At 36.1% G+C, this 25,819-nt stretch overlaps 1 protein-coding gene across 2 annotated transcripts; it reads right to left on the minus strand.

The window, feature by feature from the left end:
• Positions 1–24,941, minus strand: CDC7 (cell division cycle 7). Of its 2 annotated transcripts, none has more exons than XM_075182394.1 (11): positions 24,783–24,941; positions 23,143–23,217; positions 21,998–22,133; positions 20,238–20,331; positions 15,810–15,952; positions 13,840–14,065; positions 12,341–12,436; positions 9,092–9,249; positions 7,979–8,061; positions 2,328–2,477; positions 1–571 (listed from the first exon to the last, which is right to left on the minus strand). In XM_075182394.1, exons 1-11 carry the CDS (start codon positions 24,802–24,804, stop codon positions 162–164), a joined length of 1,593 nt encoding a protein of 530 aa, XP_075038495.1. In that variant the 5' UTR covers positions 24,805–24,941; the 3' UTR covers positions 1–161. The 2 variants fall into 2 exon arrangements, with proteins under 2 accessions (XP_075038495.1, XP_075038496.1); XM_075182395.1 differs by having other exon boundaries at positions 12,341–12,435; positions 13,980–14,065; positions 24,783–24,940.
• Positions 24,942–25,819: the final 878 nt, after the last annotated feature.

A 25,819-nucleotide genomic window follows, 5' to 3' on the forward strand; every position in this document is an offset into this window, starting at 1 on the left:
TTCTCTTCATACATCACTTTATTGTCCCACACTTAGCTTTGTCTTTAGAGGCCAAAACAAAACTAGACATGACAGTTTTTATTTCAATAATTTACTATAAACCACAATCTTAAATATACAAAAAAAATAAATCCTAAAAATGCACATTTAAAAAGCATCCATCAGGAGCTCAGTTTGCACAAATGTGTTCCAATGAGATCTTTAAAGAGTGGATGCAACAAAGCTTCTTCTGCTGTGATTCGTGTGCCTGGATTCATATCCAGTAATCTGTCTAATAGATGGTAAGCCTCGTCTGGCACCGTATTCCAGCCATTCATATTAGACTGTTCAGATTCAAGGCTGTTAGTAAAAGTTTCAACTACATTGCTGCATCTATCAGTATATGGTGTGACACGAATCAGTTTGTTAAACCATCCATCTTGATTTTCCATTGCCTTCATTTGTAATGCAGCTCGCTGCTTTTGAATTTCTGGTTCGCTACTGGATGTGGGAGTACACAATGGCCTCAATCCTTCACATAACATCTTTAAATCCTTTGCAGGAAGTTCTTTGCTACAAAGTACAGTTTTACCTAGGAAAAAAACCCAAAAAAAAACGGTTTAGGTGGAAAGTTGAGGGTCAAGACACTTACTGAATTAAAGAGGCTGGAAGACATTCACAGCCAATAAAATGACAGCTTCTGTAATGGTAAAATAAACTGGAACTGAATTTATTCTACTTTTCCAATGCTAGCTGATTGCAAAGCTATGGCTTTGACCAGACAAACGTCAGGGTGTATATAGAAAATAATCAGTAAACATATGTACACATACATTAGCCAACATATCATGCTTTGCTGGTGTGTAATAATGGTTGTCACAATAGAGCGCATACCATTCATTATTAAGCATCAATATTTGAAAACAATCCTCAACAGTAGGTTTAGCATTTAATTATTAAAACACAAGTGATGGATATTTAAAACAGTTACATTATACACCAAGTGCCATACAAACACTGCAGACTCATTTATAAAGAATTGTGCACCACACTAGGTTTTATTTTAGCCTTGTCCCTGCTGCACACCTGTGTTTATATTATTTGATCAATTTCTTTCAACAGAGCAGAGGACAAATATCTGATTGATACAGACCCAACAAAGTAGGGGCTTTATCCATTTAGAATCCATTATTTATCATCAAGTATCTACTACACAGTAATGGCTCCTGTAGCAATTCGTTTCTGGAAGGTGTGTGGGTATTTTATAGATATAAGACACTCCAAAGTGATCCACATTAGAGGTGACTAAGGAAAGAACAGACTTTGCTCCAGCATTTAAGATTGAACTTATAAGGAGCAACAATGAGATCACTTCAATTAAATTTGTATTCTAAAGAAAATCATAATTTACTTACTATATTTTTTAGAACATAAAAAAATCATAAACTAAAGTAATCATTTAGGGTCAATGGTTTTTAAGAGCTACAGAACCTATTAAATCTGTATCAATTAGCATCTCCCATCAAAACATTTCCTAATGATTGTGTATGGACCACAATACCCCAACTTTGTGCATCACTATCATATGATTTAAATGTCTGGTGAGTAAAGCTTGTGCACAAGCAATTCCAAATGGTTTCCAATCAGTCTGGAGAAGTACTAATCAGTGGATCCAGTTTACATAGCCCTTTTAGCATCTTCTACAGCAAGGAAGTACTTATATTATATAAAAAGCCCATCAGGTTGAAGCATTTCAAGTTAAAGGAGCACTCCATTCAAAAATTATAAAAAATGATTTTGCTCATTTAAAATATGTTCGGTACCAAAGTTACTGTAATAACTGCTAATAGTTTAAATAGGATTGGTCCTATATAGGCACAAGACGACTCGGTCATGTCTTTTGCACCTGTGACCATGAAAAGCCTGGACTGAAATAACCATTTCTATGGATCATGGTTATTGCATTGGAGAGGCAGACATTATGGAGTTACCCTCTCATCTAAAGTGGAAATTCAACATTTGATAGACAAACATTTATACACACCCAGTATTTTCAATCGGTTTAGCTGGTTGGCTTTGTTATGCAAATGTTCAAATATCAGAGAACCTATACATTAAATATCAAACACTAAAATATAAAGTCATATCTACAATTTTCTACATGCTAGCGTACACTAAAATGGCAGAACGAAAGGGTTCCAGTTTAGCTTTCTGTTTAATATTTTAAGCATTGATTCTAGGCACCTTATATAGAATATTTACATGAATGATTTTTTTTAGGTGAAGTTACTGAAGTTTACGAGGTTTTGTATAGTTATATTAAGTCTCTTAAGTCAACGCATGCTTACCAAAATGTTTAGCAGCTTGAATAGTCTCCTGTGTACCACGGATTGCCATGATCTGTGCCAGAGCGTTCATGTCATCCGCAGCATTGAAAAAGTGATATCTACCACTGAGAAGGGAGAGGAAGATGATACCCGCAGACCACATGTCAATAGCTGCAATGAAAAGTTACATTACAAAATTAATCTGCTTTTAATGGCTGCATCCTAAAGGGCAGCAAACATTGTTGTGAATTGCCCCTCAGACCATTTTGCTTTAGTTTTAACAAGCCGATTGTAGCCAAAAAACACATTTTTTGACCTAGCTGGAAAATTGTTAGACAAACGTGCAACCTAAATAAAAATACACACTACTGTGGGAAAGTTGATTTGAGAAAAAAACACGCTTATTAGAAACAAGAAAGGAGCACTTTTATAGAAAATATCTTGTTGGTGTGAAAATAGCAGTCCAATGTTTTCATCATGATTTGTACTTTTTAGTCTGACAGTTGTTTAATTCATTTTGCTAGTCAATAGAAATAAAATCCAAAGTCAAGTCATTGTTAATCTGTGCTGTTAAATGTCTTTTGCAATAGGCTGATGTAAACTGTCCAAGTTCTTAATTAATGTTTTAATCTTCAGAATAGATCAGTGTTCATGCCCAATTCACCAAGTTCCCCTTACTATAACATCTGAGCATCTACTATTCAGTAAAAACAATCATAATGACAAAACTTTTATAATCACACTTTGTTATTAAAATATGGAGGATAACAGATGGGCATTGTAGCAAAAAAGACAGTCTTAAACAGAACAGACGAAATGGAAATAGTCTAGCTAGTAATTCCAAATACATGACGTCTATGAAAAGATGAAGTTCGGAAATGCAATAACAGAGTAATACAATACTAAAAAAAAACCTTATTCATCGTCATAGTAAGCTTTATTTACATACGTACTGTGCTTGTGAATAGTACAAACTATACTACTGTTTATTTTTGTCACACAAATGTAAAGTGCTTGGAGTCCTGTTGGAAGAAAATTGCTTTATAAAATGATGGTAAAAGATTAACAGTACAGTAGAGAGAACTAAGAATTGGTTATTCTAAAAAAGAGTTGCATCTCTGATTGTGCAAGACTGAGTTCCAAAGAGCAGGAGCCGCAAAGCTAAAAGCTTGGGCCCCATATGATATATAGGAGATTCTAGGTAGTCAAGTTTAACTGCTGATCGAAGTGAGTGAGTTTAGGGAGGGGGGGTGATAGGGGACCAAAAGCTGCTTCAGAAGGGAGCCACTGAAGAGAATGGAGAACAGGTGTTACATGGCAAGAATGAGGCAGTCTTCCATCCTGTATGCTAATTTTGTACCACCTAGGAGACTGAGGTAGCGTGCATTACAGTAGTTTGAGTGCAGGAAGACCTTCTGGGAGAATCAAAAGTTTGAATTGGGCAATATTCCTTAGGTGCCAGCCATGATAAAATCTTTATTTTGTAATCTGATGTTTAAGTGCCACCCCTAAACCAAGGACAACACCAAGATTATTCAGTGTATTCACCACATACCTCCCCGAGTCAAATTAAATTGATGAAATGCCTTTGATCCATTGAATGCGCCTACTCCGGTGACAGCATTTGCCGGAGAGCACAAACACAGAAAAGGATGAACTGCAAAGACACCCGCCTGAAAGCAGAAGTGGAGGTGTCTGGACAACCACAGGCAGCTTTATCCATTCAACTGCAGGCTGCAGCAGGTCCCAAGATACCAGCAGGTCAGAAAAGTGGAGTTTGCCATATAAAGACTATGGAAAAAAAAAAATAGAGCTCACCCACCACAATCTGTGCAGCATGACCAAATTTCCCAGCAAAACGTAACACTTTGAGACCATATTATACAATGCCTCTCGAATGTATAGGAGAGGTAAAAGACAGTCTGCTGCGAAAATTCAACTAAGGAAACACTTCGAAAAAACCTAACTAAATATAGAGATTCGGATCTTTAGCAAAACAAGAGATCTCCTTTTGACTATTAGTGATAGGGACGCACTGTGGAGAAACAAACTGTTTAATTGAAACTGGTGCCAACGTACATCAGGGGTGAAGGACTATAGAATTACTGCTGAAGTGCATACTAGAAGCAGGGTGAGTGGGTGAGTGCAATAAACTACTAAGATAATTTGACTTTACTATCACTACAATTATCGTTTAGCAGACCAGGAGATACTGGTTACATTAAAAGCCCTTTGTTTATGAGAACTCCTAGTCATTGGATATTACCATTTGAACTATTACATAACTGAATATACCTCCAAACCAATGACAAATTACCTATTTGGAGATCCGTGGATAGCCTATCCTATGGACAACCTTTTTTGCATCTAGAATGTAGTTTGGTTCCTTTACCCGTAATCACCTGAGTATAAAGTCAATCCATACTGCAACTTTATACACATCCATATATGCATCATCTATAATGTTGTACTGAATTAATGTGCTATTTTGAATTGAACTGTTTATCATGGTACACTTTTACTAACCCATCACAAATACTTAAATGTACTCAGTAAATTATTCTCTCATTGTGAAATGAAAATCTTTCCTTAAACTGTATTTGACGGTGCACCAGCTAGACTTCCAAGTCCCAGACCTTTTTACCACAACCTCTACTACTAATCATTGAACTACACCGAGTCCATCACTCTCCTTACAATCCTCTACATGTGTATGTAGCCCTTGATATTCCCTTGTCTATAATTCAGAGTTTGGCAATTCAGAACCCTATAGCTTATACCCAGCTGGTTGATAAACCAAAACAGACAAAAAGCAATTAATTATTTTTCTTAATTTCATTAAAATATGAATGCAACCCCATTATGAAACATTTAAAATAAATAAAGATTAAAAAAGTGATTAAAAGATTGAGACCAGCAGTACACTGCGCTGTTAATGTTTACTGACCTGTCAGATTCCATGGATGGTGTTTGTAATGATACACCCTGTAAGATTCTCTTGCTCTCTATTTTAGGTTATGACAAAAAGAGGGAGCGTTTAACAGCAACTTACAATCAAACAATGGTTTTTACTATTGTTCTAGGATCTGAATTGGGTGAAATAAAATTTATATTCACCAACATCCAATGCATTTGCATATTATGTGGGAGTGTAAACCAGAAATAGGGTTACAGATTAAAGACCCAAGGGTTTAGGGAAGAATACAACTATCCTTCCAAACAAGTGAACCATTGTTATGAGATATACGAGTGTTCATCAGAAATGTAGTTCCCTTACAGATTTGGCATGAGAAAGTTTTTAGAATTTACATTTGATAACTGAAAACCATATAATTAAATGATTCATATATTCTAATATAGAATGCTAAAAGTTTAGCTGTATTCAATTTTCATTGCTTGGTGCATTGGTTCCCAAACTGTGTGCCTAGGCTCCCTGGGGTGCCTCGGCCAGGGCCAGTGGTAAGCACGGCGGTGGACTACTTGGCAATTATTTTGGCTTAGGGGTGCCTTGAAAAAATAATGGAGGCCCTAAGGGTGCCTTGAACTGAAAGTTTGGAATCCACTGGCTTGGGGTGTAATAGTGAGATACAGAGTAATATCCAGTTATCTATTGCTAAACCTCTCCCTAAATAAATGGTGTCACTGCAGATTATATGGTCAATATGGTTATTTGCTCACTGATGGTCCTTATCTAAGGCAGTCTACAATCAGACCTGTTAAGATGGAAGGGTAACAATTAGAATAATATTTCAGGTACTGTGTGCCAGTTACATGGTAGATCAGCACACATTGTGCACAGAGTGTTTTGCAGAACATGACAGCATGTAGTACAGTACTTTTTACAAGAGCTGCAGTGGAAAGTCAAGTTATCACTGAAAATATTTCACTTCACTGCTTTTATCTGAAACATTTATTTTGTGTTTATGGTCCTTTATTTTTATAGATATGCAGTGACATGTTATGGCAACATTGAACTATGTATTTTACCTACCAGTTTTGAATTAAGAAATCTGCATAAGTTACAATTTAACCATAAAATGTAAGAGGCTCTATTAAAATGACCTAAAAGTTTCCAGATTTATTTCTCAATTAGAATGAGGCTACAGAACTTCAAAATCGCTCAAGAGCACATGATGTACATAAATAGATTTTCCCAATAATTTGTTAATTGTTTAAAGACACATTTAAATTAGTTCAACATTTATAAAAATTACGGTTTCAAGACCGTTTACAATCCAACGAACATCTTGTTTGCTTCATGACAATGGGTTTTGAGTTTTCCTTTTTATAAACAAAGCTTTTTAGAACAAGATGAACGTTTTAGGTTTACTCCCAAATGGTAAATTGATTTCAGGATTATAAACCTGGCCACCTTTTAGTTTTTCAAATAATGCATGACAGAATTTTTTTACCCCCTTTTCTTTGTAAATATGACCATCAAAACATACAATTGATCATACATTTTACACACAACAGCAAAGGTGTTCTTTTGAAACACAAGGCAGCAGTGTTTAGGTCTAATTGGCCACAAATCGCTGTGCGCAGGTCCAAAATAAACGCCAAACCGGATCATTATGTTACCAGATGCTAATCAGGAATGGCAGAAAATGTGGATTACAAGAATATGATTTGACCATGTGTGCCATTTATTCAATAGTACAAATTGTACAGACACACAAAAAGCTGGCGACATGCTGCAAAACTAGATACAGATCGGGCAGCTTGGCTCAACCAACTATATCTGAGAATGGACATCATTACCCTTAATACAAACTTTATTGGCTTTCAAAGAACTCCATCCATATTAAAGTTTGAGTAAACCTTACTCTCTCCAGGACCAGGCTTGGACATCATACTACCCCCTGCTGCTCTGTTAATGGAGACTTTATTGTAAAGCCTTTGATATTGGTTGAGTGCTCTTGACATTCTGGAAAAAGTTCAAGAAAGTTTCTGGAGTCATTTACGCTCAGTTACCTTGTCTCCAGTTTCAAATTCTGGAAGAAAGGGAAGTTGGCGATTACACACCAATGGCTTTATTACCCCTTAATTGCACTGCTGTACAACCATGGAGCATGTGCAGTTTTCACAGAGAGCTTAAAAATATATGTCTAGTGAACAGAAGATTTACTGGAAACTAAATGTATTTATATAGAAATGAGAACTATTTCAATATGAAATTCGTACTTCAGGGTTGGAGGACCATTAAGCTCCCAAATTCACCCACTAATGACAACAGATATTGTATACCTTATTTTTTCTTTTTCCAAAAAGGATTTATAAAAATAAAAAAAAGCAGTAGGTGTAATCCTGAGTTACTGTAACTTTAGATAATAGATTGTGTAATACTGCCGCACACTGGAAAACTTTTGAAAGACAGACGGGCTAACAGACCTCCAGCAGGGGTACCTCAGAAAATCTGACAATGACATGCCCTTCTTCTGACCAAACAACTGATCAGTAGCTGTTGCAGTCGTACCAATGCCGACAATGAAATCAAGCGCAGTGGACAGACAGACAAGAACCAGCAAAATGCCGAGATTGTTGTTGTACAAACATCATGATAACCCCTTCCTACCCATATAAGGTAAGAGCTAAGTTGTGGCCCTTGGAGACAAACATTCAAATTTATTTACACAAGGTTAAACATGAAAAAAATATATATAAATAGTTACCAGTTGTTTGATTTGGACACTTTGTTAACACTTCTGGGGCACGAAAGCCAGGTGTGCCAGCTCTTGGCGCAACTTGTCTGCTCCTTTACATGAATAATGGAGAAGTTTAAAAAATAAATACATGGTCTGCTATGGTTATCACCCAGTACATACACTAATAAAAATGCATGTTTAAAATTATGTTGGTGCAAGTAGTACAGTATGTAGATATGTACAAGTACAGCTACACTATGTAATTTTAATAGTATCATGGCAAGAAATGCTGCAAACATAAGGAATATTACAAAAGGTTATGATCTTCCTCAACCACCATCTTAATTTCCCTAGATTACCCTATTACCATCCTCTACACTGCTAACGCAAGACAACAACCCTCTGACCAACATTGCCACACAGCCCACTCAGTACTTTTACCTTTGCATTCTAGCTGGTCCAGTGTGCAATATGATGTAGCACATGAACTTGTGTTTTAACTCCCATTGTCCTATAGATTGTAAACTTGCGAGCAGGGTTCTCTTACCTCTGTCTGTATGTATTACCCAGTATTGTCTTATCAATGTTTGTTCCCAATTGTAAAGCACTACGGAATTTGCTGGCGCTATATAAATAAATGATGATGATCTATGGGTTCACATACTTCTTGAAAACAAGAATTTCAATAGTAAAAACAATTTGCCTTTCCTTTTCGGATATGCAGCCTTCTTTTCAATAGATTGCTTGAAGAAACCACTAGCGGACCCAGAGAGGGCGAGTGGGGCAGTCAGAGTGGAGGGGCATGGCTATGCAAAATCTATCCCCTCAAAAAAAAAAGTCTAGGTCTGCCCCTGGATGAAACCCACTCAAATGTGAAGCAGAGCAATGTTACTGCCCCTTGTACAGGTTTATAGAATTTAACTGTATTTCAAATACTACAACAAGTTCTAAAATAAAAAAGGGGTTTGAGAGTCAATAAAGTTATCTGGGCTTTGTTATTTCCTACTACAAACCATTGTTTATCTGTAAGTTCTGTAAGACTATCTTTAGCTGGGCCAGCTGTGGTAAACAATTATGACAACTACTAATTCTGCTGGACAGTGTTCCTCTTTGTTTTACAACACTATTAAAATACATTACCTTGCAAGGCAAATATTGCAGACTTGATCTTTTGCAAAACAGTCACAGGTCAGGCTGGCAGCTTTCCTAGTCATACCACTAGCTGCGTTTTTTGTAGAAACAGTTTTTCTTACTGGCAATTTTCTGGTTGCATCCAATGATTTGGACTGCTTTATGTTCTGTAGTGTAGGTTTCAATGGACAAGTTAAAAATGTTATTAAGTAGCATTAAATAAATTATATAATCTAAAGTTTATATTCGTCGAAATGTATATATTATATATGTATACTATTTTATACACATGCAGTGAAAGTTTCCAGATGTTCCATAAATATAAAGAGCCCAACAACAGTCACTACACTCTCATCCAGGCACTTACACAATGGTGTTTTTTGAAGGTCAGTGCATAGATTTCACAGAATGAATCACAGCATTAGAAAAGTTTCACTTAGTAAACATTTATTAACACTTTGAAAACAAACCTAAAAATAGACTGCTTTAGGCAAATTAGTTACCTCAATATTCACAAACATAGGCAATTATTTTCAGTAGCTAAGTATAGATACTTGGGATAATTTTATCATATGTTAGAAAGCCTTTTCCTTACATGCCATCACCAAGTATACTGGAGAATATAGCAAGAAGTCTTAGATTAAGGTCTGTCCTAAGGGAATATACACACAACCATTTTCTATTATAGACTTAGTGGTCCAATAACCATTTAAGCATTGTGGAATATGGGGGCATTTTAAACTTTCTTTACCGGCTGGTAATTTTTGATTAGGAGATGTCGCCAGGATTAAGGTTTTTATTTTTCATTCCACCCTGGTGAATCGTGATTGAGTATTATTTTGATAACATGGGAGAATACAGGTATTATTCTAAGGGTACTATATAGAGAACTATAGGATAAATGAAGGGCCCAATCACCTATCTCCACACAGACAAAAATGTAGTTATTCTTTTCCTACCTAACATTTGCTGTGATTGCATAGGTGCAAGTGTCTGTATGGTAGTAGTAAGGAGATATTGTTATGATGCTGGAAAGAGATGGGAGACATTAAACCATATTTTTTGTTTTAGCCATTTTTTATACTTGGGGGTGCAGAGGGACCTGATCCAGGTAACCAATGCACCACAGCATTATATGACTTTGTATTGCCAGCTAACAATAGATCCCTATGATAAGTTATCATATTACTACAATGAAAGGGAGACAGATCATTTTCCTTTCTGAAAGTAGTCCACAGGATTCCCTAAGCAACCAAATAGGTAAGGTCCTCGAGAAAGGAATTAAGAGGTTTTTGAGCATTCTACCAGAACCTGAAGCTGTCAGCTAGGGCCTAGCAAAGGAGAGGAAAGGCACTAACATTTACAGGCTCAGCACAAAATACAGATAAATGGCAAGCATAAGGGTTAAGTCATAAGGTTGTCATTTAAATAAAAAGAATCCAAGAAAAATTCATTACTTTTCCATGTACTAACTTTATTTGTGAAATAGTTTTGAGTGCTTAAAAACAAAAACCCTATTTTGTAGCCATAGAAGTCACTATTTTTATCAGGTTTTGCATTAGGAATAAATACATCCGTTTTCAGTGCAAATTTGTAACATGCCAAGTATTAGGACATTAGCTTTTTCAATATCCATTCCATTTGCAATTGGACGTGTGTCTTGTTCACACTTGTGTTTGGATAGCTTTTGTTTTCTGGTGATGCCTACTGTACTGAGTTCTTGCTCAAATGATCACAAAAAATGTATTATAGACCGGCATGAGCAACCATTTCTACAAATACATATCAGAGTGACTGTATTGATGAGTTTGTATATTCCATGATCGGTCCTTAAACAATGAAGTTGCTGCACCTCCCTAGAAAATGTACTAGTTTCCTTGAGGAAATACTACACGTTACACTTGGGGGAGCACCAACCAAATCCTTTGTTTCAACATGTTACTACAGCACATTACAATGTTTTATGTGGGTTAAATAAAAGTTTGGGACCATTCAACCAATTGTTGCTGATGTCATATGCCTCTATTTTGAGCTGTACTTTATACATTTAGAATTTCAATATAGTGAAGCAATTCACACATTTAAGACCAGTAGTGATCAAGCATTACATTTATGTACACACTGCTACTTTTATTGCTAATAATCTGAGGGAAAGCCACCATTTGACATAACTATTTAAAGACTGTATATTATGGAGCTGAACTGTACATGCAATAACTGAAGTCTTTTCCCTTTAGAGTGAAATATATTTTTCTACAGAAATGAAACTGGAAAGTGCAAAATGTGTCATTAGTTATTGGAACAGCATCTCAGAATTACCAGTTGAAATCAATTTGAGAGATAAAAATGCATCTTTATGTAACGTATGGAACATCTATATATGCAGCTCCTCCACCACTTTACACTAGCTGAGGTGAGAAGGTAAACATTTGCACTCCAACAGAAGTTGCGATCTTGGGACACTAACAGACTATCCATTAAAGTCATGTACATTTGTACAAAAGAGGGCGCATGACATCACACAAGAGTTTGTGCCGAGTGATTCACGGAGGAATTTCAGGGATCTTGCAGTAACTAGATTCTCAGTTTGGGTTTTTTACTACTTTCCTAAAGATATCTGTGGATATTCACCTGTTTAATGGAGTGTGGAGGTTACACTTTACAGGTGTAGAGCAATAAACACTGAATAATGCATTTTACTTTCATGGTAAATCTCTAGATACTAGAATGTTGGAGACTAGTGGACAAGAGGAACTATTAAACTCTTATATCATATTGACTATGCCTTGAGCCAAGGAAACATTCACACAGAAAAGATGGCAAATTATGCAGTTTGTCATGCTCTTACAGATAGGCTTCCTTCAACCACAACAGCGCATAGAATTTTGAGATATACAGGAAGTCAGCTGAAACGCAAGCATCATGGTTTGTTTCTATGAATGATTTGTTATGTCCACCAATACAGTTTACAGATCCTCAAGTGGAAATTATATTAAGTAAAATGATTTTCACAAAATGTCATTGTCTGCACTAAATGAAAATATACTACACATATATTTTTTCATTAGATAGTTGCATAATTGATGAAAGAAAGAGGCACACTATATCTATATACTAGATCGTTAACATGTGAGTGCAATCAGGGTTCTCTTTTTTAAGGAGTGATGCAATAGGATAGCAGCCCCATATAACATACATGCTTAATATTGCTGCATATACAAGTTGAGTTAATCTACAAAAAATAACATATATACTTACTTTTGTAGTGTTTACTTCTTGGGTAACTGCACTGTGAACATTAAAATTCCTCTCTCCAAACACAGACCTTTGTGTACACCCACCAAGCAAGCCTTCCTAGAAAACCCATCCAAAAATAGCACAATAAGAATTATATCTGACACTTTACAAGAGATGATAGTAACATTTAGGGAGTGAAATAAAATGAGAACATCTGCATGCATGATTTTAGTCTCAAACTCTTTAAGTGTGCAAGAACAGTCTAGACAGTGCAATAATCATAACAAGCATCATAAACACCCATTGGTGCACAGTGCTCTCACATTCAAACTAGAGAATGCTTAACAGACCAAAATTAGTATTTAATGCAAATGAATCTTAAACTCCATAAGGAACACTTGAAACAAATGTTTACGTTAAATCTTGCACCATATAGTACATACAAATCAAACGCTCTCCTGTTCCTCCATCTGTAAACCTTTAGACCCCCTCTAATTTTTAGTCTACCAATCTCTGCTCTATACAGAGGCACGATCCAATTTACAATTTGACACTAGTCTTCTCTACAAAATCCCAGAGAAGGTACAAATATGTAAGGGAAGACCACATATGTCCCTACCACCTTTCAAGAGGACTATTGGGAGGAGTAGAATAGAACACTTAAAATTATACAGTAAATGAGGTGGTCTACAAGCCCTAATATAGATGTAACACACCAGATAAAATTAGCAAGCTATTTAATAGCCACAACTCATGATCCGGGAGGAACAGGGGCTGCAAGGGAACTCACATCTGGTGGTCTCTTCTGTACATAACATTCTGAACCTAAGTAAGCAATCCCCAAACATCTCTAGATCTTCCTACTATGACAACATCCCTCCACCATCCCCTTTTGAACATGAATATTCAATAAAGCAAACATCTCATACCCAGCTGCTGCAAAAATCATAAGACGAAAATGGGAAACAAGACTAAACGGCGCTGTCACCTCATTTAGAAGCCACACTTGGCACAATCATATGCATGGAAAGCATCACCCACCACCTTAAACATTTTTGCTCCATTTGTTCCCCTTTGTTCCTCAAGGAGAGGCTTAGCTGCCCTCTAATCAGTTAATAAGCATCCTATGCTGCCCAGCCTGGCATTAGCACTACCAGCGGAAAATTGTATTCCTCCAGTAGCTTTCCCCACTTAACCAGCACAACATGTTATAGTGATGATTGCTACTTGATGTAAATGAAAATGGGTTGTAGCTTTATCATGCTGTATTATCTTGTCCACTGGGAGAAAAAAAAAAAATATCCAAAAAGGCAAAAACCAAAATGTAAAAACCTACAATCTCACCCCCCACCCCCCCCCCCCCCAAAAAAAAACCCCAATACCCAACATAATTTCCCCCCATTTCAAATTAATAAGTCCCAACAAAACAGTATAGTATCAGACAAGACATTTTGCCGAGTAGAAATTAGTCATGCTTTGGTATTTTAGCATTGAGAGAAGATAAGTAAAAGACTGAGAACCTTTCCATTGTTTCCTGGATTTATCTGTAAATGTGACCAATGTCTTTTAACAGACTGTTTTGTGGAAGATGGTAGAACTACTTCTCTAGGTACTGGTATATTTCCAGAAACTGTGTGAAGTTTACTTTGTAAGCAACTCCCCTGTTTTTTAGTCTGAAGGACTTTAAGAAGTTCTATTTGTGTATCAGGTGTTCCTTGCGCCAATCCAAAATCTACTAACGCATACCTAAAAGAAAACGCAAACAATGACATAATTGGCCAACAGCAAATTTACATTTGACAGTTTTACAGAAAGTGAAATATAATATTTTTTATTACACTCTTTAAAGAGTGACATCACACAGTCATAACTTTGCAGTGTATTATTTTTGTTCTTATTTTAATATTTGTAATTCTATTATAAATTAGTATGATTTTGAAAAGAGTTGAGAATCTTAGCTTTCCAGAATAACAGCAGTACAAGCATTGACACATGGAAGACTGCACAATACATGTTTTCAATAACAGACAACTTGTCAATGTGATTGTACTTTTAGTATTTTCAAAACAGCAGTACAAATCCCATAAATACAACCATCGGTTACACCATATCTATTAAATGGAATAAGGGAAGTAATTCTCTCATTTTAACATTTTGAACAAAAATAAACTTTGCATTTTATTATAAAAACGCACACTTGTTTTTCGGCTATTTCTCTCCCTTGTAGTATTTTGTATACAAAACGTTTAGACAGATTACACCTTCTGACAGATATAACAGTGGTGGAATCTGCAGTCTAAGACCTCTCAAAATACTGAAAGAAAAAACAAACACTATAGCAAAACAAATCAGTCCTTCCCCTGACATACTTCAATTTACACATTAATATGGATACTGAGTATTGCTACTCTTTTATCAATAGGTGTAAATCGTATTTGCCTGTTGTAGATTGGATGGCCAGTCCTACCAGCTTTTAATGGAACAAAAGTAGGACAGAAGAATTATAGGCGGAGCAGAGTTCACTAGGAGTGGATTATTCTGCTGCAGTTAGTCAATAAATAAAAAAGTGAAAAAATAATCTAAAGGTTAGATGAGCAAGAAACCTGTAGAGAAAGCTATTTTTGCTGGTTAGACTGAGTATGCCATATTGACATGTTTTTAAAATTGATTACTTTGTACTGGGGGTGTGCACATGTCCCTGAGTTCTCTTTTAGGTCCATTATTGATCATGTCCAGAGTAATGGCATTAAAAAGGATTCTAACACTATTCTAGAGGGTAAATTTAATCTTTAGATAAGGAAATAAGTGTCAATTTCAGTATTTTTTATAGTTATTTTAGTTAAATCGCATCTATTTTTTAATAGTAATCCTTTGAGTTACTATTCCGTAAAAAAGGGGGGACAGGAAAACACTAAGTAAATTGAGCTGTGTTCACTGAAACCATAAAGACATTATGGCAAGTCAATCATCAGCATGCAAAGATTTCTTGGCCAATGTTAGAACTTCTTCAATGGTTGACTAGTACATGCAGATAGGATTATATAAAAAAAAGCCAGTTTTTTACCAAAATCAATTTTAAAATTGAAGCCAAACACCCAATTTTCTCTGTAGTAGATATCAACTCAGAGGGTATAGTGTGTTAATATGAAACGTTCCTTAAACCCCCCCCCCCAAAAAAAAAAAAAACATTCTATAAACCCTTTCTAGATAACCTACAGATCAGTGGAATCAAACTACTAAACAGTGATTTCAACATGTCTAGATTAAAATTATGATAGAGAAAAATAGATGGTATACTTTTCTACAGGACATTTCTTAAAAGAAGCTTCCTAATTGACTGACTTGTCTATTTAAAAACGTTTAATTTGATTTAAAAAAAAACCTACAGTCCTTCCTCTAAACTGGTAAGAAAACCTGATGAAGCTGCTTAATACTTTCACAGCACTTGAACTATTTAGAACTAGATAATCTAAAATATGCATTAACTTACTGCTTCAGACGCCTGTTGTACAAGAAGTTACTTGGTTTAACATCTCTGTGCACAATTCCAAAATGGTGGATACGTTTAAGAGCTTTAAAGAGATTAAACATGTATTCCTTTGCTTCTTGGAAGCTCAGAAAAGGCAAAATATCCTGCATAGAAAAAACAACAAACAATTATGCAAATAGAAACTAACCAAATATTGAGAAAGTAATGAGGCGTAAAGATAATTATTTAGGTTCAAATGAAAATTAGACATTTGGGTACATAGTGTTCGAAGAAAACTTTATAAATCATATCAAAAATGGATAGTAACAAAGTCTCAAGAGAAGTCTTAAATATGTAACAGGCATAGAAAAATGCTGCAAACTTTCATTTCGCAACACTTTTTTTAATATATTTTTATTCAGTTTTTTGTCAAAAATAAACGGTACAGCATATGTTATAATCAAACAACCCATAACAGTATAAACAACGAGAGTTTATAATACAGGTGAGGTAAAGAACTCAGAACCACCACAAACGGAGTGGTCCTCGAGATTAGTAACATACGGGTAAATAAGAATCAAAAGCAAAACTTTTTTAAAGGCTAAGCAAAATAATCACAGCCGACATCATAAAATGCAAAATTCTAACACGTCCAATGATGGACCTGAAAAAAAGTGTTGCAAAAAAGTTGGCAAATATGATGGGAAAAAAAAACCAGAGGAACATAGATGGTAAGAGCAATGATAGCTGACCACTCTGGGTCCAGGAGCTGAATGGAGATTGTATTTCAGTAGATCTTTAAAGCAACCCTGTCTTTGGTGTGATGACAATAGATGGAGCAAATTGTAACTATATATTTAAAGCTTGGAGTCCACAATGAGGGAATTAAGCAGCATCAGAATGGCAAGCAGTAATCATGTTTTTATTTGCACATTGTTTTTCTTTTAAAGCAGTGCTTTAAAAATGTTGTTCTAATATGGATATATTGCACTAAAAATATAACCAATTAGGAATATAATACATAGAATTGGCTCGGTCATTTTATACAACTATACCAACTGCATCCTATAAAAAGGTATCACTCATGAGCACCGCTGAGGAACTTACTTTGATGAAACATGCTAGGTTATATAGGAGAAAGCCATTTGATCTAATACCAGAGAAATTCTTAATTTATGGATTCTACATCTCATCTGCCTTAGCTTTGGACGGAGGGCTACGAAGACGTGACCTTTGCATCACCAGGAAGTACCACAATGACCTCAGATGTCACTTCCAAGTCAGACTGGCACATGCAGCAGCAGTGAGGCTAGAAGTGTTTAGTGGAGTTTAGATTCAGATTTCAATATAGCCTGCAATTATGTTTCCGAAAGTGAGAAAAATCTAAAAACCATCTGTCCTATGTATGCTCCTAGTTATGTGTGAATTTTTGTCTTGTCTGTTAGAAAAGTTTCCTTTTTACTTTTCAGTACAAATAATCATGTTTGTGAAGCATAGGATAAAGAGCTACCTTGTGACTTTGATGGGGCCCTTATGTGTATTCATAAATACAGATGCGACCCAGTTCGCCCTCCTGAACAATTTAAGGATCTAGTAATTGGATGATGAAATCTTGTCAGAAAAGTTGATTTATATGCTTGTCAAACGTTCAAAAGAATCCAAATTACAGTATTTAAATCTGGATGACATTCCAGTCCTTTCTACCTGTGGATCTTTAGATTCCATGGATGAGCATGAATGGCCATCTGGCAGTCAAACAGAAGAGATAAGGGAGGATCCCAAATAATTTAATACTGAAGTAATAGGAGGTGCCTAAACATTAAGGGCATGGGGATATAGGACATTCGTTCTGACCTTTTTATAAGAGGCCTTTTTTGAGAGTTGTCAACACAAGCACAAAATTTTCATAGTGCACCAGGTTATTAAAGGTTTCTATGTGGAAATCAGTCCCTAAAGCCGATGAAGCTGTAGCCAATCTCAGCTAAAATGCATTCTGTTGGAAAAAGGGGGTCCAATAAACAAATCAAGAACATTGAGACGATGGAAAGTATTTAAGAAACATCAAATTTCTTCAAGGAATAATCAAATCTGGGGTTACAATAGCCTCAGTCTCCAGAAAACTAAGGATTTGAATGGATTCATTGCATAAGAATGTTCGAGAAATAAGATTTACTCAAACATTGCTGTTATGAAAAGGGGGGATCAATTTAGTTTGCGAGCCATCACTGGATGCGATCACACTTTCTGCCAGACTGTGGCCACTGCACTGGTCACCAGGGGAAGGATCTAAATTGCTGAGACACTTCCCTTTGAAAGTTCTTTTTTGGTGACAAGCTTGCTTGGGTGATTCAAAATCACTGGAGTCAAATCTCAGCATTACCTAGGAGGAATATTTTTGTAAAACCCAGCAGTCCATTCTCACCAGTGCAACTGGAAGCATTATGCAGCAGTTTACAGACATTGGTGAGAAACCAAAGAAATCACCTGCTATTACGTCAATCTAAGACACAGACTGCTTCCAGTCCAAACTTTTCCTAGTAGAAGAAACAGGTTTCCAAATTATCTTTAACCTACAAAGGCTTAAACAATTTGTGCAGGAAAAAAATTTGAACACTCTGGTCCTATCTGGATGACAGGGAAATCAGTACACATTGTACAAGCCAGGACAGTCAAGTTTCTCTCCTTCCTGCAGAAAGATGGTTGGATTACAAACAAAAGAGTACCCGCTCAACAGCTGCAGTTCTTGGGAGTACAGATAGAACAAGAGATCAATTATCTTGTCAAATAGGTGATCCAAAACTCAAAATCTGGCATATCAGATTCAAGCCTTGTCCCAGGATGCTCTCTTCCACTACCTGCATCCTTCCATGGGCAAGATTGCACATGAATATGCTCCCACTAGATTTTCCAGTTGGATCACAGTCCAAATTCTCTGGATCATTTCAACAGATTTGCAAAAGACTCAACTGGGAGCAAGAAGCAACATTTAAGGACCTGTAGGTATTGGTCTCGAAACAAGAGTGGTCGGTCCTAACAGAGCTCAATTCAGGATGTTGAGACTCATTTACCCACTAGAGTACTGCAGTGTGCATAGCGCCAAAGCAAAAAAACTACAAACATTCAACACCCATTTTAGATCACAAGATCTTTTTGAATAGTGAGGGCATCCATAAACTGACAAGGAGAAGAACTGTGGCAAAAGAATTTTTAACAATGATAAGAAAAAGAAAAACTTAACCTCTGAAGAAACCAGCCATAGAAGGGGTGGAGAAAAGTGTGTAAAGTGAAATAAATATGGTTATAGTCTCATCTCAGACACCACAGCATGAGGGATAGATGCTCTGACAACACCTTGAAACTTATAGCCCCTCTTTTGCCCTCAAAAGACACCTTATGGAAGATCAGGACAGAAGGAGTGGAGGTAATGGCAGTCGACCCATTTTGGCCTCATTGCCATTGTTTGCACTATCCAGGGAGAGGCTTCTGGAGAAGACCTGGCCTCTAACTACTTCATCCAGACCCTGCACCAGGGACCACTTTTTCACTCAAATGCAGCTGCTCTCCTTGAGGTGGAATTCTCAAACAAGGTAATCAAGGTGCTGTTACAAACAGAATTCCTTCTCCAATACAAGTTTTGGAAAAGATTAATTTGTTGGAGAAAACAAATTGAATCATCAAGTTTCTGCTACCATCTTGCAAGTTCTTAATTTGTAGCAAAATATTTGAAATTAATAAAGTGAAAAAAGGTGCAAAGTATTAAAATGGTGAAAATACCACCAGCCTCACTAAGTGCTATATTGTTGAATAAAAATTGTTATTGTTCACCATTCATATGTTTCTTCCTTATTATAACTAACCACCTGTATTGATTCTGTATTAAGTGATCCTCCTATTTAGGATCTACTTTGTTATACATCTAAATATACCCTTTAAGACTTATAGAATTTTGTCCTCAGAAACCAGTCAGATTTTCTGACATAAGGTAGAAGATAGATTAGTTTCAACCCTGTAAATACTAGAGTATCACCAGTCACAACTGGATTAGTGTAGTTTATCCAAAACAGTTTAATATTTTTATATAGCATTCTGTTTCTTACAGAGTGTTGATAATATTGACCTCTTATTGAATAATTCATTGATGGATTGCTTCATATAAAGAGTTATGTTTTATCCTACAAAGTTCATACATCAAGCTTCTCATCGTCAACTTTTGTTTATATAGCGCCAGCAAATTCCGTAGCACTTTACAATTGGGGACAAACCGTACCAAACTAGGTAAAATAGACAAAGGTGAGAAGGCCCTTCTCACAAGCTTACAACCTAAGGGATTTGTGGTCCCTGAAAAATAAATTCAATAAGGCTTATTAAGCCCTTTGCAGTTTACCTTTTCACCCTCATTTTCAGTTTAACTGCAAGCAATAATTGAAAATAAATGGAAAAAAGTCTTACCACAAAGCATTCATGTTCCAAATAAGGCATTACAATAACCACATGATCATTTTTCCTAAAGCAGTATTTTACTCCCATGACATTGTCTTCACCCCTAATAGAAAAAACACAAATCATACACTTTAATAGAAAAAGTACTACCAAAGACACAAAACAAACGCTAAACTAGATTAATATTCTGTGGGGAAAACAAAAAACAAAACATACAAAAAGTTGATATAGAATATTTATTACACACAATGCAAAGCAAATTAAAGTTTATGAAAATAATCAGACACCAGTATGATCATAGCATCTTAAAGTGAGAGCATACCATATTGCAAAGTTATTTTTTCTTTAAACATGGACATTATTCATTCTTTACCAACAAATATAACAGTATATTTTGGAAGTGTTAGCAGGAAGTGGACTGTAAAATTCAAGAGTGTTACCACCTTTTTCTTTAATAATCTTTATAATTATATTATTTGTGTGTTCCTACCATGGAATGGTCTCTGTTGTATAGAACAAGGTCCTGTTAATTACATATACCTAGGAATTCTGTCAAGCATAATAATCAATCCTCTCTGGAGCAGGAGAGCCAAATATGAAAGCCAACTGCTTATTGGAGATGCCTGCAGAGGCCCAATTACCACCTAAGATCCTCAGCAGAAGTCACAACAAAATCAAAATTGTAAAAAAGCCAATATGGTTTGTTGGTTTCACAAATTGGTAGACTGATATATTGTCTCCTTGGCCAATTATGTTATTTTTATAAATTTCCCAGGTAGATAAATACTGAAAAACAATTTGATTAAATGTTATTGCCATGACCTTACAAGTTGGAAAAGATAGGCAAGAATTCCTTAAAAATGGAGTACCACATTAAATATAGCCTACCAATGCTACATTGTTTTATGTCAATGATAATCATTTACAAATTACACTGTCAATTATATGTGAATAAACCTCTCCCTGCAACCTATAAGGATATTGTAAGCTACACAGTAGTGACTATTAACATGAGGCCTCAAGTATAATAAGCAATAATTTGAAGTACATTATTCCTAATGTACAAGCTTTAACACAAAACAAGATATCACAAAAGCTACCCTTCTTCACAATTGGTACAGTGGATGGCATGACACCTGGATGATCAGATCTATCCAGTTTGGCCAAAAAGTGTAAAAGGTTTCAACCGCACCTTCAATGTTTGACTTCATAAAGATCCATCAAAACCAAGTTGTGTTACAGTAGTGTTTATAAAACCTGTCCTGGGGTAGTAATATATGCATATGTCTTCCATATTTTAACAGTTAGAGGTACACATTAATAACTGACCAATTTACAATATCTGGAAACATGTACTGATAGGATACAGGAGGATAGATTTGAGAATCAATGACTGATGAGAGAAATACCAATAAAATTCATGAAAATACATAAATGTTTCAGTCTCAAATAGGTTTACCTAAAAGTAAAAAATAAATTGCAATATATTAGAGAACACCATTTAAATAAATTATAAAAATGTATAACCGTGTAAGGGGCGCTATATAAATAAATGATGATGGCTGCCAATGGAAATAACTCATCCACACTTCCATCCTAGTCCCTTTTGTGATTGCCAACGCTGACAAATAAGACATGCAGAGTTCCTGTCACCTTTCAACATTGCAACACCCTCACATGAAAGCAGTTGTCATGGAAAGCTCTGGGATGGAGGATTAGCACCAGTGTTGTGGCCCTCTTGTGTTATTAAATAATCACGTAATACTTACCCAGCTACTGTGAGGCACTGTAGCTCTGCTGCAATTCGGCTGGGGTGACTTGTAGGGATTAGATGTTTCAAAGCAAATTTAGAATCTTCTCCTGACTTTAGTCTTGCAACAGCCAAATACACAGAACTAAATGTACCTGTGTAAAAAAAAAAAAAAAAATATGCATGACATACTTTACCTATAAGTCATTTTTATTTAAATTACTACAACTCCATTAAATAGTTCCCTCCCCTTAGCCAAGCCTGAGGGCTGCTCCATGCAGGGCTTTCTGTTGAAAACTAGTTTATTGCTCTAGTAGTTTGTGCACATAAATTTTTATTTTTTTAAAAGAACACAATTCATTGGGAATTTCATTCAATGGGACAGAATCAATTCCCTGCGTTCTTCTTTAGATTGCAGACTGCACACTACTATCATTACTATGGTAATAGAGGCACATTTTTACCGTTAGTACAATAATTCCAACACCGATTTTTGCTGGCAGCTATGTGAGCCACAAGCAAAAATAAGAGTTACAATTACCGTACTAACAGTAATAACGCGTGCCCCCCGTGGTTCTAAAGAACATGGGGAATTGAATCTGCCCAAATATGTTTAATGAAATTTTTCAGCCAAGCTGTGTCATTTTTTGGTCCCTTTCTCAACAGCTTTCATGCAAAGCTAAAAGATGTGGTTGTAACAATGAAAACAAAGGGCTCGTCCAAATGAGTAGTTTCTTGACTTTTGTAACAAATGAGAAAAAGATAGTTACATAAATGAGGCAACTTTATTGCAAGTATTTTGAATTGCATTTCAAATCAAGAGAAACCTGGATAAACCCTTACTATTTGTTTACTTCCTTATAAGATATCTGTACACAAACATTGCTCAACCTGGTAAACAAAAAGTAGTGCATTTGATCAAACAATAAAAAATTTTTTTACCTACAAAGATCAAGCAAAACTTTTTGGACAAATGGAGTTTTGACTTTGTTTAAAGGTAGCAGCATAATACTGCAAATGCAAGTTTAAACTACTTTTAGCAGCATTTTCTCCATAAGGCTTCACAATGGCCTGAAAGAACTATGTATTTGTCTGCACCTTAAATAAAAACACCATGCACAAGAATATTTTTTTCAAGCCCACCTACATAATATTTAAACTTACCCTCTCCAATTTTTCCCATAATATAGAAGACATTACCAATTTGTGGTACAGCTGCAATAAGATTTTCAATTTCTCCTATAAGTAGAGCAGATTACATTACTATTAGAGCTGCAAATTCTTTAATAACGAAATATACATAAAATAGTCTTTATGTATGATACATACATATGAATCATTTCATGTCACTTAAGCCTAATATAAAAACTTAAAACATACATGATGCCCTCTGTAGTCATACAGAAAATGTTTCAGACATGAGATCTAGGATTGCACACAGGGCATGTGTTTTATTCATAAAAGTTGAAATAGCATGTTTGGGGGCTCTGCCCCTTCCTCAGATGTGCATTGTTTGATCTCGCTGCTGAAACCGATGGTTGATCCAGAGGGGATTAAATCTCAGATCTGCACCAGGATGAAATATGTATTTTTTTGCAGCAGTATATCTTGTGTGCCTTGAATTGAATAGTTCTACACACAACCCCCCCCCCCAACCAAAACATGGAAACTATTAATTCAGCTGATGTATAAAATACGGCACACACATGAAGCAGTTCATATGGAAACATCCTCCTGGATCTCCACCATGAGAGAGATGACAAACATTCTTCATGACCCTCTAATGCAGTGTTGGCTAACCTGTGACACTCCAGGTGTTGTGAAACTACACGTCCCAGCATACCCTTCCAGCAATAAGCTGCTATATATTGGCAAAGCATGCTTGGACTTGTAGTTTCACAACACCTGGAGTGTCACAGGTTAGCCAACACTGCTCTAATGTATGTATGGCATTAAGATCAGTGGTGGTGTATACAATGGTATGTCAGCTCTCCTTCATTGTAAAACTATTAGATTCCATTCATTCACATTCAATTGTTCATAACACCCCTTCTAAAGGTCCACTTTCACCACTAATTAAGATGGTGCTTTTTAATATGGACATTTTTTTCAGCAACTTTAGTCTATAGTAATTGTACAGGGATAGTTGACATCTCAAGAAAGACAGATGTTAAGTTTATAGCAAAGTACCAAGAATGCATTAAAAATGTTGCTATTCAAGGTGCAAGTGTTCCTCATTTAAATAAAGGTGCAATAAGTAACTGCAATGACATGATTTTATGGGTTTAAGACAAATATGGAAAAACTAAGTTTGCTGCTGCCTGTTTGGAAAAGACTCATAACACAACTGAAGAAAAATCAAAAGTACACTCTATTAGTGAAAACATTGAAAATAATGAAACATTACACAATATGAGTTTAAAACCCAAACAATTAGCAGATAAATATTAATGCTTCAAACCTGTTGATATGCATATTAGATTGTATTAAGATGATATGGCAGTAAGGTTTAATAATGTAAATTCTGCATTACGCCATATATATTACGAATAGACCGTGTGCTGTGGGCTATGTTTACACTTTTCTGGTTTCCATATGTACTCTGTTCCTACAAGAGAATGTCCAAGGAAACATGGCGGCGATCATTGCTGTCAGTAACACAAAGCTATCACGACTAAAGTACATCAGATTATAATCCCCATACTAATAACGAATCTGTTTATTTTCCCCCTGCTTTACTGTAGTCCTAAGTAACATAACACTATGGGGTATTACGCTACCTCCCATAAAAATATTCTAGTTACCTGTCACGTCGCCGCCAACCATTTCCCCCCCGTTCTCCCGTAAACCGTATCGGACAGAAAACGGCGCTAAAACCGAACTGTCCTCAGCAGCCTCTGAAATAGAAACATCCCGCCTTCCAGGAACTATGATGATTGGACGAGACTTCAGAGACTAGTTCCTGTGGTCCAATAGCAACGCTCCGACATAGAAACATAGAAATAGAAACGGGACAGTTGACGATGGTGGGCGGGATCAAAGCTGGCGAACGTCATCACAGAAAAGTGAGCGCAGCGCAGGGAGTTTGATCGTGTTCGCCGTGGAGACAGAAATATCTACTAGCACAGGCAGGCTTTATTATTCATAGCTTAACTGGATTTTGTCAGATTGTATATATTTAGATAACTTAATTTATACGAGAACTGTAATTACAGAACCTACAAATGTAATTTATGTAACAATATGGCAGTGATTCCTAACCATTCTGATGTGATGTCTCACCTGGTGACACACCAATGATTAAGCTGTTCAGTGAAAATAGTGAAAGCTATGAGTTTGTTTAAAAAGCAAAAATATTTTTTTAGTTTACAGTAACAATGTATATATTGTATTTTGTATCAGAGCCGTAACTTAGATTTCTAGGGGCACATTTATCATTTACCGTTGAAATAGAGAAATGGTTATCAATCCTTATCGGACGGATAAGTATTGATTCATTTCTCAAATTTATCAAAACCGGAGTACAGAAACAGCAGTCCCGATAATCTGCTGTTTCTGTGGAAAAAAAAATCATACTTACCCCTGCCTCTTCGGAAGCGCTGTCTTCGGGTCTTCTCCTTACTCTTCAATTGCGCATGTCCAGTTCCACGAACTGGACATGCGCACACAGATCCCCTCTGCTGTGAGTGACAGGGAGGGATCATGTGATCCCTCCACACATGCGCTGTCCAGCTCTGCTCTCCGGAGCAGAGCTGACAGCATTAGATTTCCTCATGTACGCCAGCTGCAGCTGGCGTACATTAACATGACAAGTTCCCGACTTGTTAGATTGCGACCAGGA

Source organism: Mixophyes fleayi, chromosome 8 (assembly GCF_038048845.1).
Source record: "Mixophyes fleayi isolate aMixFle1 chromosome 8, aMixFle1.hap1, whole genome shotgun sequence".
NCBI classification, from domain to species: domain Eukaryota; kingdom Metazoa; phylum Chordata; class Amphibia; order Anura; family Limnodynastidae; genus Mixophyes; species Mixophyes fleayi.